Raw genomic sequence first — 18,548 nt, 5'->3', positions numbered from 1 at the left:
GAGGAATTTATGAAGAAGATCCCAACAGCAATCACAGCAACAACACAAACAAATAAATGGGACTTGATTAAATTTAAAAAGCTTCTGCACAGCCAAGGAAACAATCAACAGAGTGAGCAGACAACCTATAGAATGGGAGAAAATATTCACATGCTATACATCTGCTAAAGAGCTCATAACCAAGTCTACAAAGAACTCAAGCAAATCAATAAGAAAAAAATCAGGCCGGGCGCGGTGGCTCACGCCTGTAATCCTAGCACTCTGGGAGGCCGAGGCGGGTGGATTGCTCAAGGTCAGGAGTTCGAGACCAGCCTGAGCGAGACCCCGTCTCTACTAAAAATAGAAAGACATTATATGGACACCTAAAAATCTATATAGAAAAAATTAGCCGGGCATAGTGGCGCATGCCTGTAGTCCCAGCTACTTGGGAGGCTGAGGCAGTAGGATCGCTTAAGCCCAGGAGTTTGAGGTTGCTGTGAGCTAAGCTGACGCCACGGCACTCACTCTAGCCTGGGCAACAAAGTGAGACTCTGTCTCAACAAAAAAAAAAAAAAAGAAAAAGAAAAAAATCAAACAATCCCATTAAAAAGTGGTCAAATGACATGAACATTGCTTCTTAATGCTCACCTGTACAAGAGAAGTCATCCACACGAATGTATCCTGGGACACAGTCACAGCGATATAACCCAGGCAGGTTGACACACACAGTATTGGCATGACAGTAATGCATCTTAGCGGCACACTCATCAATATCTGAAGGAGAAAAAAAAAAAAAACAATGTCAAGGTTAATCAAATAATGGAATTTGTGTAATCATCTTTCAACGTAACTACAAAAAGTGAATGCCCATTGAAGTCAAGAGGAAAAGCAAAATGCATTGAACACAAAAGCTTAAGTGCAAATTCAGCTGGTGCTTTATATCCCCCATCCTGAGCTGAAAACATTTCTAGAAACATGCATGGTGAGACACAACAGTTAAGAATCCAAGAAATATGAAGACTGAATCTACTACTATTAATTTCTTACCGAGGCAGATACTCTATTTAAATGTCCAAAATCAAAGAGTTCTGTGTCCACTGAGTTGATACCCATTAATATTTATTAGGTGTCCACTGTACGTAGTACAGCTTTTATCAGAGATATCAAGGGAATCAGCTTGTGTGTCTTACTAAGACATGCTTTAATCCATCTGGTACAAAATGATGGTATAACCAGTTTCTCCCATGCCGTACTGTGAATACAAACAGCAGCTGTCATCTGAGGCAAATTAACGTTTTTCAACCCTTGACCTGGGGATTTATCCCATGTGATAGAATAATGAGCTAATTCAACAAGAGCTATTGTTCTCTTTGGGATGGAGGTCAGAGTATCGCCTGCTTTCTCATAAAAGTTTGTGATACGGATTAAAATAACCTATAACCATAAATACAGAGTTTGGTCTTTTCTGGAGATTGTTTACAAAAATGGATTTATATTCTTTTTACTCAGACTGCTTACATGTGATGGTTATGGAGAGAGAGACATGAGTACAGCATGGGAATCCTACATACAAAATGTGAGCTCTAGTTCTGGTTCTGCTAGTTCATAGCCTCTGACTTGCTCTTAACTACTCTGGGTCCCAGTATCTGCATCAGTTTTTCCTAAGGGTCAGTTCTGAATGTAATGCTTTCTATCTTAAAGGCATTAACTATTTTAACCCACATGCAATTCCATGAGCAAAATACAAACACTATTCCCATTTTATAGTCTCGAAAATTGAAGCTTAGAGAAGTTAAATATCTGGCACAAAGTCATGCCTGGGAGTTGAACTCAGAAGTCCATCTCTTATTCACTATGAGTTACTTCATGAAAGCACCTTGAAAATGATAATTTGTCAAATACAGTATTTCTAGTAAGATAATCACTGAAGTCCCAATATTCATAATGTATAGAAACTATTTATTTTTAAAAGAAAAGCAGATTGATTTAATTCCTAATAACATACCCTGAAATAACATCAGATTCTTTCCAGTGCCAAAGATCTGACAGCCTATAAATAAATGTTACTATGGGGTAATTGATGTCTTAGAAGGAGATCTGCAGATAGTAAGACTTTCATAACTACGAAACAGGAGCAAAACACCAAAGGTTAGTGAAATAACTCAGGCAATCAACAACTTCCTGCGAGCCGGTCTCCATCTCAGAGGTTGCCTCGTGGGGAACCCAATCTGCAGCAAGAATCGTGAAGGAGGCAAGAAAATATTACAATGAAGACACTAGAACACGTGAGCTGGAAAAGTCAGAGGAGGAATTAAAAAGTAGTGTGCCTGACAGTAAGATTGTGGAAGTAAATTAGTTATTATTGATTATGTGTACTCTTGGGCATGACTATAAGAAGGTGGAAAAATAGACCACTGCGAGTGAGCAGCTGGGAACACCAAAGGAAGCCAGGTATTAGAGGGGGTGGCTACCATTAGTGTTGTTCATAAAATATTACCAGTTTTCCTCCTTTGGGGAACATAGCACAGTAGTATTTCCCTATCCTTTTTGAATTTAAGCATGGTTTAAGTTTATTTCACAGCTGAGCATGAAATCTGAGTGGAAGCACATCACATCCAGGTGGAATGATTAAGAGCCCGCATCTGGCTTACCGCATCTTCTTGTTTCTTACTTGGAGATCATGGAAGCATAGAGTTGGAGACTCTTTCAGCATGGGTCCCTGAGCGAGGAGCAAACCACCAGACTTGAATGTGTTCCCTGGGTTAGAAATATGCCTTTGTTGATTTAAGCCACTGAGCCTCCCCTGACTGGTGCAGAGACAGCCTATGAAGGGCATCTCCAAGAAGGATGTTAGTAAGCTGCATCTTGAAAGATGAACAGCAATTCATCGGGTAGAGAAGGAAGGTGGGGAAACAGAAGGGAGACTAGAGAGGCCAAAGTTTTTGTCTCTGTAGAGTTAGAAAGGAAGAGAGTCATTTAGTCATGTGTATTCTAAGAACGTCAGTTAGCTCTCTACTAATCCCTGAGCTAGAGGGATGAACGAAGTGCCACAGGGGCCTCACAGACTGGTAAGACATTGAGCGAAATGTGTCATAAATTCTACCAAGGATGAGAGATCTTTTACCAAGGGGATTTGACCTACTCTGAGAGGGTCAGAGAAGGACTCTCTACGGAAGTGATGTTTCACCGGAGACATGAAATAGAAGTGAAACAGGAAAAGGGAAGAGGAATGACCTGCCACACAGAAAAGAGTGTTGGAGAAGACCCAGTTAACAGGAAGGAGCTTTGCCTATTTGAAATGACACCGGGAAGGTAAGTTCGGGCCAGAGCCTGCTGGGCCTTGTAGGCCACATGAGGGAGCTTGGACTTTAATCAGGGTAGTAGCACAATCCAATTTCTGTTTTTAAAATATCACTCTGGCTGTAGTGAAGAGAATTGATTGGCGCAGGGTACGCTGAAGGCTAAATCATGTCGGTATTTTACTCACAGAGATGCAGCCACACTGAACTCCATAGCACTCTGCTGGGATGCCCAGACATTCTTTAAGATGAGAAACTAGTCAGGACTTGCCTTAGAGGTAATTCAATCTCCAGCCCACGGGCCACAGCTGCCAACCAGGCTGCTGACTGCGATGAATGTTTTCCTGTCACGGACCCTTGTCATCTCTTCCCAGAGAAAACTCCTGGCTCATTTCCCTTAGGCCATCGTACAACCGCTGAGAGGCCCATGCCTTATCTAGATTTGGAGGAGTTACTTGGCTATAACAAGCTTATTTGAATTCAAATCAGCCAAGCTAGCTCCCTGTTCCATAGGATTCTAAGGCTCTGAATAAAAACACTTTCAAAAACCAGACAAGGGGCTGGTTAGAAGACCCCGGTAATAATTTCTCACATAGATTTAACCCAACCCTTGCTTTCTACAAGTCGCTGGGACCCCACGGCCATATATCCCTGCTGCTCTGCTGACATGTTTTTGAGTAAGTTTTGTTTTCAGTTCATACCATTGGTAATTTCAGCTCTTGCACATCTAATAATTTCCTGGTATCAGTCCAGAAAAAGATAGCACCAAAATAAAGCTGAATAGTTAACAAATGTACCAGAAAATTAAATTGTCACAATCTTATCTTTACTGCTTATCCTTCATCGTACAACCACCAGATATAAAAACTACCTTGTGGTATAAATGGTGGGGAGGGGAGAAAGAAAGCAAAACGGAATGACCCAGCTTGTCTTGAGACAAGATGATGGAAGAAAGCAAGGAATTGGCAACTTCCACGTTTCAGGAAGGGGATGGGGAAGGGCAATGGCCATGTATTTGCCAAAAGAAAGACTGCCTCTCAGTCTTCAAGGAAAGACACAACCCAGCAGTCAATAGGACTCAAAAGTGTTTCAAAAGCAAATCTGATTATAAAGAGAAGCAGAACAGAATTAACATTTTCAGAGAGCTGGGGTATCCAAAGAAAACAATCTTGAGAAATAGCAAACGACTGAGATTTTTAAAATGAGCCTAGGACAAATGCTGCTTTTTGTTCACAAACAAAAGGCTCTGGAAGGTAATGAATAATTATGGAACATAAAACATAACTCCCTAATGAAAGAATGAACTGACATTCAAAGAGAGAAATTGAATGCGCCCAAAGCAAGGAGGATTCTAATAACAGGCCTGAAATGTGTCTGACCTTTGCCCCGGTGGTGATGGTGCTCTGCCTGAGCAGTCTTGAGCAATGGTGGCCTTCACAAAAGCCAGGCTCTTGAGCAATGGTGACATTCACAAATGCCAGGTGACTACAAGAGCTAAGCCTGAGGCTGAACCTCAAGGTGGAAGCTGAACACACACAAATCCAGGCTCCAGCTAAAAATCTGAACCACTCCAGACAGCTTTTCTAGGAAGAATCACAGTTAGCTTGACATCTCCTGGAAGGATTAATGGATTTTTTAAAAGCACATCGTTAGGCCAGGCTGATACCAAGATGTGTAAGAGGCTTAATAGTACCTATCTCATAATGGAAAACGAGGAACAGCCCCTGGCACCTGATAAATCCCAATAAATGCCTTTTGTTTGTATATGTCAGATACTATGCTAGTACTCTACATGGAACATCTCGTCATTCCATTTATTCTTCTTGACTACTCTAGGGAGGAGGTATCTCCATGTCATGGTGAGGAAACTGAGGCTCAGAGATTGTTATATAACTTGTCCAAGCACAAAATCAGCAAGCCTAAAAACCTGGGTTTGAATCCAAACAATATGACTCAAGACAAAGTTGGCACTGTTTTCACCATGACAGTTCTAATACTCAATAATATTTTGATGCAATAATTATGTAGATATATCTTATGCTTACGATTATGATCTTGCTAGATACCTCACACTGTGTATTCAGTGTCCGTGTGCAATGCCACTCATGACATTTGTCCTGGCATTACACTCTCTGTTAAAATGGCAATGCTGCCCCATGCCTCACTGCTTCCTCGGCACTGTCATATCAAACCCTAACACTTTCACACTTTGGGCTCCAGTGACCCAAGGCCCCAAAACAGGCAGTTCCCAGCTGGAACCCACAGACTGATACAGCCACTACTCAGACTACTTAAGACTATCGACTGCCTCCTGTAGAATTAAAAAGTAGTAACAAAAAGGCCCATGTTTTTTTTTTTTTATTAAATATTGTTAGAAAAACATCTATAAACCTCATTGCCTATATCAGCCCAAGTATAATGGGGCTTAAATTGCGATTCATTCATATAAATTGCTTGTCGCCTTTGAAATATTAGAGCTCAGCTTCCTGTGGTCTTTTGAGGTAATAAAAATACATGATTTATATCCCTCCCCAGGATTGTGAAGTAGTTTGTTTTTGTTTTAAAAGGTATACTTATGGACTTTAAAATGAAACTTGATGTGGTGTAATGATTCTTCACATATCACCAGCCTCCATCTGCATAAGAGTTCACAACAAACACAGACCTGATTTGGGCATCATTGTCATTAAAGCACAGGACAGGATCTGGGTAGCAGGCAGAAGCAGATGCAAAGACATCTCTTAATAAAATGATGTGATCTACTAAGCCTTGTTAAATAAAAATTTCCTAGAAAAAGACAACTTGGGGAGTTTTAAATGTAGGCAGGAGACAAGAAAAGTCATGTCCTACTCCCTGTGTAAATTAAAAAAAAAAAAACAGAATGGGGGAAAAAACCTGGTATCTGTGGAGCTCATACTCTGTGCCAAGTACTTTGCACCTCTCTTCTCATCACTGCTAACCATCCATGGACTGACAGCAGACACTGCACACAGAGTTTCAATCAAGGTTTGTGTGACTCCAAAGAGCATACCCGTTCCACTCTGACTGTTGGACCAAGAACATGGATTGACAGCTAAGATTCAAGTTCTATTCTAGCTTTTTCTATTAGCTAACTGTGGTACTGGAAAAGTCACTTTTTTTCTCTTGACCTCGGTTTTCCTCTTTATAAAATGAGGGAATTCAGAGAGGGGGCAGAGCAAGATGGCTGAATAGAAACCTCGAGCAATAGTCCTTCCACATGAACACCAATGCAACAACTATCCACACAAGCAAGCACCTTCAGAAGAGCCAAAAATCAGGTGAGCAATGATACTACCTGGTTTTGACATCGTATCAAGGGAAGAGACATCCAAGAGGGCAGAAAAGACAATCTTGTATTGCGTACACCACCTCTCCTTCATCCCCAGCAGCATGGCCCCAGCACGCCATGTGGAGAGAATCTGTGTGCCCAGGGGAAGGAAAGTGAGGTGATCGTGGTGCTTTGCATTGGAACTCAGGGCCACCCTGGCACAGGGGAACACAACACAGTGTCAGTGCCCATAGAGGGAGCATTTAGACCAGCCTGGCCAGAGGGAAATCCTCTGCTCCAAAACCTGACTTCCAGCTAGCCCCACCACCAGTGGACAAAAAGCAGCCTGGGGCCTTGACTAAATGCATGAGGCAGTCGGATCCTAAAGCTACAGTTCCTGGGAAATTTCTGTGGCTATGCTAGCTCAGGGACAGTGGACTTGGGGTGCACATGACCCAGCTGCCTTTCCCAAGACACAGGTTCTGGAAACTACTATCACGACGACCTGCGCCCTCACACTGTTCCTTGATACCTATGTCAACGGTATCTGAGTTGGCATCTCCCCTGAAAACTAAGAGCAGCTAGGATGAGCAAACAGACATCCACACAAAAGCACTGCTCTGGGAATGTTCTCCATGGAATGGTGAGATAAGTGGCAGAGCATTTTCTCCAGACTTTAAGCTACCGGGGAGATCATGAACTATAAAAGCAGAGCAGTGGTAGCCAGTTGTTTAGCATATTAGAACTATCAATACTTTCATCTGTGTCATACTGGATACTTTTTAAAGTTTGGACCTATATGATCTTTGATTTGAACTTATAAAAATTCAGTGGTGTTTTAGGGCAGTGAAAATACTCTGTGTGATGCTATAATGATGAATACATGTCATCATTCATTTGTTCAAACCCACAGAATGTACAACACCAAGAGTGATTCCCTATTGTAAACTATGGACTTTGGATGCTAATGATACAGCAATGTAGGTTCATCAATTGTAACAAATGTATCACCCTGATGAGGGATGTTTATAATGGATAATGCATGTATAGAGGCAGGAGGTATATGGGCAATCTCTGTGCTTTAAATTTTGCTGTGAAACTAGAATTGCTCTGAAAAATAAAGGCTTTAAAAAATTTTAAATAGTGAGGCAGACAAGATATGGATGATTATTTCCTTTTTTAAATGAGAAAATAAAGGCCCAAAGAAAAATTCTGACTTGCCCAAAAGTAGACAGAAAATCATCACACTGGGAACATAACCAAGGTCTTCTAATTCTGGAATTAGTGCTTTATCTAATGTTCTATGTGTTTCTATAATTACAGTTTTCTTCCTAAAGAAAGGGGAGAAAAATCAAATGCCTATAGAATCTAGGAATATAAACCAAATGCCTACAGAAGCCAGGAAAATATATATGTGTATGCAAAATACATCCCTTCCACAAAAATAAGGTTTTTTTATTTTTCTTAAAACATAAACCTAGTGCTCTCTCTTCATGTCCCACCCTTCCCTTCATCTATCTCATTTGCCTATTCCAAGAGCAAAGAAATGGCTTTCTTTTATAAGGAAAGAAGTAGAGCAAAGTGAAGAGATACTAATAAATAAAACAACCTAGGGAGATGCCTATATAACTACTATGGACTGAATTTTGTCCCACCAAAATTTATACATTGAAGCCCTACGCCCTAGTCAACTCAGCAGCCTGAGCTGACTAATATGATAATACTGAATTTTCACATCATCTTCTAAAATATGTGTTAGGCAAATGTGTTGCCAACCAGATCAAATATTCTTAAACTAAAAATTCAAATGACCTTTCGGTCATCTCATGTATGGTAAAGAAGTCTTCTTACACAATGTTAAATAGACCATAGGGTTCAAGTTAGATTGCTGGATTGCTGACATTTCTAAAGTATTTTCCATATATAGCTATGTCATATATTTGGAAATTCATGCTTAGATGATTTTTCCTTGCTGGGCTTAATTTCAGGATCAAACACTATCACATAAAGTAACACATCTTGTTGTGCCACTTGGAATCACAGCATATCAATTTCTAGCTGATGCTGGAAAAGCATCATAGGACACCACTCCGTAACTTTCTTCCCAACCTGGTATTTCTGACTTTGGAGAGTGTCCATAAACTGCTGCTAAGAGTCTGCAAGGAAAGCAACACACTGAATGAAGGGTGATTAATTCAGTCTTGACCTGAGGCTGTGCCCCAGCCTATCTGAATCCATCAGTGTCTGAACTCTACTTCAGCTGTTGGTACCAACAAAACCAGCAAGTGCTTCCAAAGAGGTCCAAGGGTTCCTTACAACATGCGTGTCAGTTGTATTAATCAAAGAACACTGGAAATGTAAACGCTACAGGGGTCTTTTGCCTTCCCCATATTTGGGAAAGGAAACCCATGAAATATTGAGAGACCACCAGATCCAGTAATGGTTACAAACGTCAACAGGATGTGGTCTCCGCTTTCACAAAACCCATACTAGTCCAGGAGACAGTCAGTCACATAAACCCAGTAAGCACAATCCAAGCTCTACTAGAGAAAGAAGAGGCCAATTCCAATGAAGGGAATTGGGGAAGGAATCACTCAGAAAATGATCTTTGTTTTGAGTAGTGAGCAGGCAAGAAAGATGTCTTCATAAAAGGTAATGGCCTTTCTTTTTTTTTTTTTAACTTCAGAATATTACAGGGGTAAAAACAATTTGGTTACATAAATTGCTTTTGTACCATGCCCATCACCCGGATAGTGTGTGTTGTACCCAGTAGGTGTGATTTTACCCATCTACTCCTTTCCCCTCCCACCTGCTTGAACATAAATGCTGAAATAAATTACTATATAGGAATTAATTCTCTAACAAACACTTGACTATATTTAAAATATAAAAATACAAAGTAGCTACTTTTCTTTACCTAATCTACCTTGTCATTTATCAGATTAATGTTTTCAACAGGGTGCCTATTGCTAAAAAGAAAAACCAAGTAATTTGTGTAATTTTCATCTTAGAGTTGGATTGACAAATTTAAGTTTCCAATTAGTTATCTAGGCACATGGTTTTCATATATGAACAACTATGCAATTACATTGATAACATTGTGCCTAGCATTAAAAACTGGTATAGCATAAGAAATACTTCGTAGACTTCTCAAAACATGCATCACTTGGGGAGTAACAATTATTAATATAATGGCAGTGCTATTATCTGTATCAATGCCATCATATTATTCTAAACTTGAGTTGAAAATTCATAGTATGAATGCTTTGTTTATCCATCCAGTGGTCCTGAGAGGCACTACCAAACTCTCCTAGCACTGTGTGAGATCAAATCCTGCTCTCATCCCCTGGCCCCAACATGCCACACCTCGCAGATAGGACTATACACAGGAGCTTACCCTGACACGTGCTCCTGATCCTAGACAATTCTGCACAGATTACCTGCTCTGTTCCTATACTCATTGGTATGAAAAACGTAAAATCTACAAAATAGTTAGGAGACTGAAGACAAGCAACAATAAAACAGTTCCTTTAATATAACTTCAAAAAAAGAAAAGAGTGCATGAGATAGAAGAGCGTAATAGCACCAGTGGTGTTATCTATTAATAATATTCTGTTTATCTCTGATTGCAGCTATTCTTTATAATAATAGGTACCACTTGTTGATCACTACTTTCTGCCAAACATAGTTTTAAGCATTTTTCATGTAATAATTCATTTCATACTTACAAGTACCATATAGGTAGGTATTATTAAAAATTTTATTTTATGGAGGCATAAGAGATTAACCAAGTGGAAGGTGGCCTCAAGGAATTTCAACCCCTGGCATCCACTCTATTCTGCCTGTCTACAAGGCAGCTTAGCTTTCCCCTTTCTCAATATGAATATCCACCTTTCTCAGTTAATTAGATAGCAATTTCTTGTATTAATAATTACTTGGTCAAATTATTCATTCACTATTTTCCTCAAGCAGTTAAAATAAAATGGACAGGCTTTAGTCTTTTAAAAATAAATGATTTGGTGCTGGAGGTTTAGATCTTATTCACTACAGCATCAAATTAACCAGTGATTAAATGCCAGATTCTGAATAACACAAACAGGGGGCCTGTGGACCTATGTGCAGGTAGTTAATGAACACAACCTGGGTTCAATAAAACCATTCCATCTTCTACCACCTGTATGATGAATGATGATCAGCTGAATGTACTCAGGAAGGCAAGCTACTTCACGTATTTCCCCATGTGGAGAGATTCCTTAGATGAAATAAACTTCTTGAACTGAAATCAACATTATTCCCAATTCCAAATCCTTATACATCTAACTGAATCCACGAACCCTATTATGAAAACCATAAAATGTTCAAGCTGGTCCTTAGAAAATTATTAAGTCCAGACTCCTATGCAATGTGATTGTTGAGAAAATTCAAAAGTGAGTGGAGAGAAAAGAGAAAGTATAAACATAGAATAATGATTCATAACTCACTTTCCTCTGAAAACATAATCCAAAGATGGAATGGAAAACATCATCCAAAAAGTAGGAAATGGAAGAGAATTTGGTGGTTGTATTGTCCAGTGGATTTTTAACTATTTTTTAAATATAAAATCCTTTTAAATACAATAATAGCTAACATTTGTATAGCACTTTGTAAGTGCCAGGTACTGTCCTATGTTATTTACTCACTGAATCCTCGTAATAACCTTTTGAAGTAGGTACTGTTTTTTAGCATCCCAAGTCTACAGATAAGGAAACTGAGACAGAGAGAGTCTAAGCAACTTGTCCAAGATCACACAGCAGGTAAGGGGCAGAGCTGAACAAAAATCCAGGAAGACCTGCCCCCCAAAGTGGTGCTTTTAATCTTTACACCACGCACTCTCAACTAGAGTGTTGTCACCTGCAATGGAGTGAAAAGTTGGGTCAGGAGGAGGTAGTGGTGGAGGTGGTGGTGGTGGAGATCTTACATATTATAAAGGTCTGTGGTTCTCCAAAGGGCCACAGAGTGTGGACAGATAGTGTATCTGGGTATTAAAATTTTGTGGGAGAGTGCTAAGGGAAAAAATGTTTAAGAGACTCCTCTGAACAGTGATAATGAAAAAAAGGTTAAGAAACATTGCACTATACTGAACTGTCTCGATTTGGAATAACATTTAACTTGGAAGAACAATACGTGAGACAGAATTAAGCAGAGTGCTATGGCAAGGCCCTCCAGGTGTGGTTAGGATGAAGAGGAACAAGAGTAATCCACACTCTGGTTATCGGGAATGCTGCTGCAATGATCACTGCTATGCAAGTATCTGTTCAAGTCCCTGCTTTCGATCTCTTTGCATGTTTGCAAATGGAATTGTTGGACGATATGGTCATTCTATGTTTTGGTTTTTGAGAAACCACCAAACTGTTTTCCATGGTGGTTCCACTGTAGGTTAGAGGTTTCCAGGGGCTGGAGGGAGGAAGGAATGGGAAGTTGTCACTCAATGGGTATAGAGTTTCTGCTTGAGGAGATGGAAAAGTTTAGAAATAGTGGTGAGCGTTGCACAACTTTGTGAATGTAATTAGTGCCACTGAATCATACACTTAAAAATGGCTAAAATAGCAAATTTTATGTTGCATATATTTTACCACAATTTGTAAAATAATGTAACATACTAAAAACCATTGATTTGTACCCCTTAAATGGATGCATTATATAGTATATGAATTGCATCTTAGTAAAACTGTTTGAAAATAAAAAGGAGACCAATCCCAGGCCTATATTTTTTCTTTCTCAGGGAAGAAAACAAGTATGCCCCTAAGTAACTAAATGTCATATACATACAAAAAATAAAAACGACAGATCTCAGTTCAGATCCCAGCTCCGCTACCTATTAGTGCTATTCTGGGAAAGTTAACCAATATTTCTCAACTTGGGTGTCTAGATCTGAGGAACACAGGGTTGTTGTGAAGATTCAGGGAGCTGACATACACTGTCTTAGGCCTCAATAAATGTCTCGAGGTGCTGCTTCTCATACTTTTTAGCTTAAAGGCAGCCATTCTTGACAGGTTTCTGGGACTGCTAGCCAATCTGGGGGACCTAAGCAAAAGCCAGTCTCCTCAAGTGAATGGCCCAACTCAACCACTGAGCCAGTCGATGCCCCTGGACTTGTCCTTTCACAGTAAGAGACTGGAGAGTCATTCTCTCCCTCCTCACCCTGCAGCTTCTCCCTGCCACACATACACCCCCTGACAGCAGGGCTCCCCCCCCCCGCCCCCCACTCAGGCAAACGGGTTTTTCTTTTCCCTGCCTGAGACCAGCTGCTTGGACTGTACGATGGCATAGCAGGTGATCTGTTTGGTGCAGGTATGTTGTGTGATGTTTTTGCCCGATAAATGGTAAAAGAAATCCAAATTCCTAAGTTAAAAATAACTCAGAATTTATGCCTTTTGAGTGGAAACCTTCCTTAGGAGTGGCAAAACAAAAGAGTCTTGAATAAATAAAAGTCTGATAACAACAGATGAATTGATCTTCCTACCTTAGGTAAATGAACCAAATTTTGGGAAAAATAAATTTAAAATATCCATGATATAACAATAAGTAATATTATAATAACATTTCCTGCAGTTTTAAAAAATGCTGAGATTCCTTTCTTTTAGGTATTTGTTGAGGTCTAATTCAGAGACATACCTGAAAGTTACAGACAAATTTTAGAATTTTAGAATTCATCCCCTCCTATACACACACATACACACACAGAAAAGAAAGAAAGAAGAGGGGGAGTGGAGATCGAACTTGGAGATATTTATCATTAAATGCTGATCTAAAAAATTTTACTGGGGGAAAAATATGGAGGAAGAAAATAGAGCTAGAGTTCAATCAATGACAGCCTCCTCCTACTCACACATCTATGCCCAGGGAGCACCTGCTTCAAAGTGAAGAAACTTTAATGAAGCGGTACCATCAGGGCTCTCTAAAAAGGCCTACATGAAGTTCCCATTGGTCTTTACAAGTGTTGCTCTACTATTTCAGGTTGGGTGGGGCAGGGCCAGGTAGATGCTTCCACTATGAGCTTCTGAGGGTGGGAGTGCTTACCTGGGCACCAGCCAGGCCCTTGGCTTTCAGGAACTCAGCTGGGTGATGAGGTCACTGAGATGAGGCAGGCTTGGCCATGCCTTTCACAGTTAAAAAGGGAAGACAGAGGTATTAATATAAATAAAGCAGGACATTGATACGTTGGAGACACTTTGGAGGAAATATGCATGGAACTGTACAAGGAGGTAATGAGCAATTCTATCTAGGAAAGGGCATGACACGAGCTGTCGTAAGAGATGGATAAGAGAGAAGGTAAGGAATGGGAAAGCAAGGAATCCCTGGAAAAAAGATTGACACAGGGCATGAGGGAGCCCCATCTGCAAATGTGATTTCACAGAATTGAAAGAAGGTGTTAGGAACCAGAGGTCGGGGAGCACAAGGAAGGTGAGCACAGGCCAGGGCAGGGCAGGCTTTGCATGTCATGCTAAGGAGTGTGGACTTCATCCTGAGGACAACGGGGATCTATGCTCTACGTGAAAATATGAGCTGCTTGAGGGTAGTGTTAACTAAAAAAAGCTAACAGGGTTTCTACTTTGGAAAAAGGAAAGCTTTGTTGCTCACAAAGGGTAGCAACTTATTGGGCAGTCATTCTAATAGGTTGAGAAGCAGAGCCCCAGCCAGAAGCCAGGCACACTTGCTTCAAAGAAGAGACAAAAAGGAACAGAATTTTATACTTACTGAGTGGGCTGGTCAAATATATATATTCAACGAGCTATAGGAAGAGTCATGAATATTTATGAAGAGAAATTATACAGATGTAATTGTGCTTTATCTCTCCTATCCCGTCATGGCTGGGAACTCAGCTTTAAGGTGTTTCTGGGGTCCCCTTGGCCGAGAGGGGTCATTCAGCTAGCAGAGGATTTAGGATTTTTAGTTCACAGTAGCATGTTGGAGGGGGATTAAAAAATATTTTTATTTCATTCCTAAACACAAAGGAAATGTATACATCTGTTGAGAGCAGTGATTCTTGACTGCTTAGTACATTGTTGTATATTTGTAAAGGAATGCATGAACTAATAGAGAATTATTAAAGTGTGTTAAGCTAGAGAATGACACAATCACAGACACATTTTTAAAACACCATTCTGAAAGCAGTACAAGGGTGGATCTGACAGTCAGGAGAGGTTAAGAAGAGCTCCAGCAGAATGAGGATCGAAGTCTGGCTGCGGTGAGTCAACGAGTGGAGTAAGAGTGTGCAAGAGTGTGGGGCTGGAAGATTCTACCGAGAGATTAGTCTGTCTGGGTTTGTGATTTTAGGAGTAGAGCAGTTAAGCGATGGCAAGGTCAAGAGCATAAGGAAGTGGTATGAGAGTGAAGAGGATTATAGGTCTAAAGGTAAAAATCTCCAAGGCCGGTCTCTTGCCCAGAATGATGGTACAGTGTATCATCGAAAGGAAGCCTGGGCAGCGAGGTGCCAAAGACCTTAACGAATGAGGGGGAGTGACCACGAGATTTGTCACTGGCAGCAACTAGAAGTGATAACAGGTGTTATGAGCAGATGGCTAGGACTTCAAAAAATAAAAGGTTTTGTATGAAGAAGGAAGAAATTACTCTGCAGCAAAACTGTTTTTGGAGAAGCTGATGCTGCCTCCAGGCTCCATTAGGTGTTGAAGAAAATACAGCCTCCACTTAGAGAGCTGCAGGAGAGCTGTGTCCCCAGAGGAATTCAAAAAGGCTAAGAAGCAGAGAAGAGTCTAAGGATGTACAGGACTTTTGCTTACTGTGCCATAAGGGTTCCAGAGAACACTGCAGTGGGAGGGAAAAGAACAGGCCAAACGAAGAATCAGCTTGTAGAATATTGTAGAAATACCCTCACTGGATATTTCTGAGAATTAATTGATTAAGTGTGGAAAGTTTCTAGAGTTGTGCCTGAAATGCAAAGGGGCCTCAATTTTTCACTAGGAGGCAGATATTACCATTATTTTATCATTATCATTATTATATTATCATTATTATTGTTGTAATTATTTTAGGAAATGCACCCCCTTCCCATGTGCCAGATACTCTTCTAAGCTCTTTACATATATTGGCTCATGTAATTCTCACTAGAACCATATATGGTGGTACCTTTATTTATCCCATTTCACAGATGGGGAAAACGAAGGCACACAATAGTAAAGTAACTTGCCTAAGATTGTACAGCTAATATCTATTAGAGCCAGGACTAATGGCAGTCAGATAGCTCAGAGCTCTCCCTCTTCACCACGGAACTATCTTTCTGGGAGTCCCTGTTCCCCACTCTCTTTCCTCCTATTCCCTGTGGATATTTCTAGTCTGCTTAACTTCCCAGACTAATCCAAGTCATTACTGACCCAAATCCTAAACTTCTTACTGATTCCCAGTAACAGGCTTGAACCAAGAGAATGAGAAAGCTACTCAATAAATATACTTAGGGGAAAAAAATTACATCATCTTAGAATACTCAGTGCCATTACGCATGCTTTTCCTTCAACCTGGGCTGTTCTGCTCACCTGTCCTTTTAGCACATGTATTCTCTCCTTCTGAGCACATTGTGAGCTTCACTCCAGGAAAACAGTCCCGCCTTCCCATCCTCCATCCTTCCACTGGGTTCCCCACGGCACCCTGTACGTTTCCTTGACTTAGGACCTACTCTAATAAAAGAACTGCCATCTCTTCTTCTCAGTTTCTATTAATAGTTGAATTCTGGTCTCAAACTCCTGGCCTCAAGTGATCCTCTCATCTGAGACTTCCAAAGTACTGGGATTACAGACATGAGTTGCTGTGCCCAGCTAATTAATTCTGTAAAGTTAAATTATACTGTCGCTGCTTATGCATGTATCTACTCCCTCACTGGCCTGATTTTTTCAAACCCAGGGGCTGTCTTACATTTCTGTGTCTTTAACCTCCAGCACACATAGAATCTAGTATCAAATATAGGCTGAATAACATTTCAAAACAAGTGACTGCGGATGAATAATTGGATGGATGGATAACTGGATGCATAGTTGATAAACACAGCAATGAATCAGGCCTATGATGAAGATCTTATATGTTAAAATCAAAATCAGAAGCATGATCACATAAGAGTTGTCCCTATAATGAGCATTTTCTCTACCACCTAGTCCCTTAGTAGGAAACTCATTAAAAAATTAAGAAAATATTTGCCCTCGAAACTGAAAACGAACTTGCACAGGTTATCACCCACTTCTATCCATGCTTCTGTGCATTTGCTCTCAGCTTTAGAAATAACCTCATTTATTCACTAAGTCCCTTTTCTCACATAACCAAGTTATTTAAACCAGAGTTACATAAAGGTCAGTTTTCAACTAGCTGCAAATTCCTCTAGGTATACTTTATAATGCTAACAAAGTTTTTCAGGGTTTTATCTAAGCTGTTTAAATAGCGTGGTAAAAACTATTGAGTAATGGAAGGTATTTTCCAGCTCCAGAAGAGGTCTTCAGGGAAAGGGGTATTTATCCACAAATGGACCTCCTGACGTTGCCTGGAGGTCATATAAAAATAGCTACCATTTACTGAACACCTATTATGTGCCAGGAAATGTGCATTGATTATCTTTGATCTACATAATCCTGTAAGGCATTTTTCATTTCACAGAAGAGGAAACTAAGGTCTGAAAAGTTAGTGAATGATATGATCTTTAGCAAGTGGCAGAGCCAGGGTTAACATCCAAACCTATTTTCTTTTGAAGCTCCAGGCTCTTTCAATTATATGATACTCATAAAGAGATGGTACCTAATAATAGGAGAGTTGGTTAGGAGAAAACATACATCCTATATCTGGGTGGAACTCTGTCCTTTGTCTCCCAGGGAGCTAGAGGTTTTGCCTCACACTCAAAATCCATCTAGGAGAAAAGATCCCCCATCAGACACACTCATAAAGATATTTATTAAGATCCACATGAAAATAAATATATTTCTGTTGAAAATAAGCAGGTCAAGAAAACCAAAGTTTGAGCAGACCTCTCTGCACTTAGGGGATTGTTCTCATCCTTCCTAATTTGTACTACTCAAGATGCCAGGTCTCTCCAGGAGCTCAAGGTCACACAGCTGAAAAGCAACAGAGCTGAGCCCAAATCTCACATTCCCTGACCCCAAGTCCACTGCTGTTTGTCAGAAATACGTTGCAACACCATGAACATAAATGTTCTTTGTAAGAAAGCCAAAATACCTCTGTTAGACCTGGAAAAAATAAACACTGAATAAGCAAATAGGGAGGACCCCAATGCCTTTTTCCATTATTTATGATCCACATTGTGGCTGTACTGTATTTTGCTTACCCTCCTAGAGAGGGGTGTTAACCATAATTTTGTGGCTAACACCCACCCCCATCAGCCACAACAAACGATGTCATTGAATGCTGGGAAGATGAACTAGCCTTTATAAACCCAGCTGGGACCAATGTTTCTAGCCCATTTAACACCCATTCTCCAGCCATTTCTCTTCTTTGCAGACTCGTTTTATCTTCTGTATTATTGTACGTCTCAGACTACAGGAAGTGGCAAAGTGGAAGCTAAACTCAAGTTAAGAGATGAAAATTGTTGGTTCACAAATACACTATGGTCCCTGGGAAGCCCTGACCCTGCTCCTCTCCACTATAGACAGAAAAAAGTGAGCACGGAGAAATTGCCTGCCATGGCAGCCTCCCCTCCCAAATAAGGACCATTATGACAGTCCGACCATGAGGAAGCACCTCTTCAACCCACATTTCTTCCAGAAAGTGGCCAACCACAGAAAACCATCGACTCCCTAATACTGAGCAATTATTCCTCTTTAGAAATATCCCTAAGTGGCCAGCTTGCTCTCTTGCAGTCAACCGAGGACTACAAATGTTCCTAAAGACCAATTAGAAAGTCTCCGCTGCTTCCAAAAATCACACCGTATAGAATGCTTGCCATTCAGAGACTGCCTCAGCCTTTCCTCTTTTAATTCTATAAAACTTAT

General features: G+C 40.4%; 1 protein-coding gene across 3 annotated transcripts in view; it reads right to left on the bottom strand.

Annotated features, from left to right (window-relative positions):
* The window catches only part of NELL1 (neural EGFL like 1), a 720,354-nt gene that overhangs the window by 368,867 nt on the left and 332,939 nt on the right, over positions 1-18,548 (bottom strand). For all 3 annotated transcript variants that reach the window (XM_069469705.1, XM_069469706.1, XM_069469704.1), the window contains one exon: positions 628-753. In XM_069469705.1, coding sequence (XP_069325806.1) covers positions 628-753 — 126 coding nt within the window. The remainder of the gene's footprint in view (positions 1-627; positions 754-18,548) is intronic.

The sequence above is a fragment of the Eulemur rufifrons genome, chromosome 6 (assembly GCF_041146395.1).
Source record: "Eulemur rufifrons isolate Redbay chromosome 6, OSU_ERuf_1, whole genome shotgun sequence".
NCBI lineage: Eukaryota > Metazoa > Chordata > Mammalia > Primates > Lemuridae > Eulemur > Eulemur rufifrons.
This window is presented reverse-complemented; position numbering and strand designations above follow the sequence as displayed.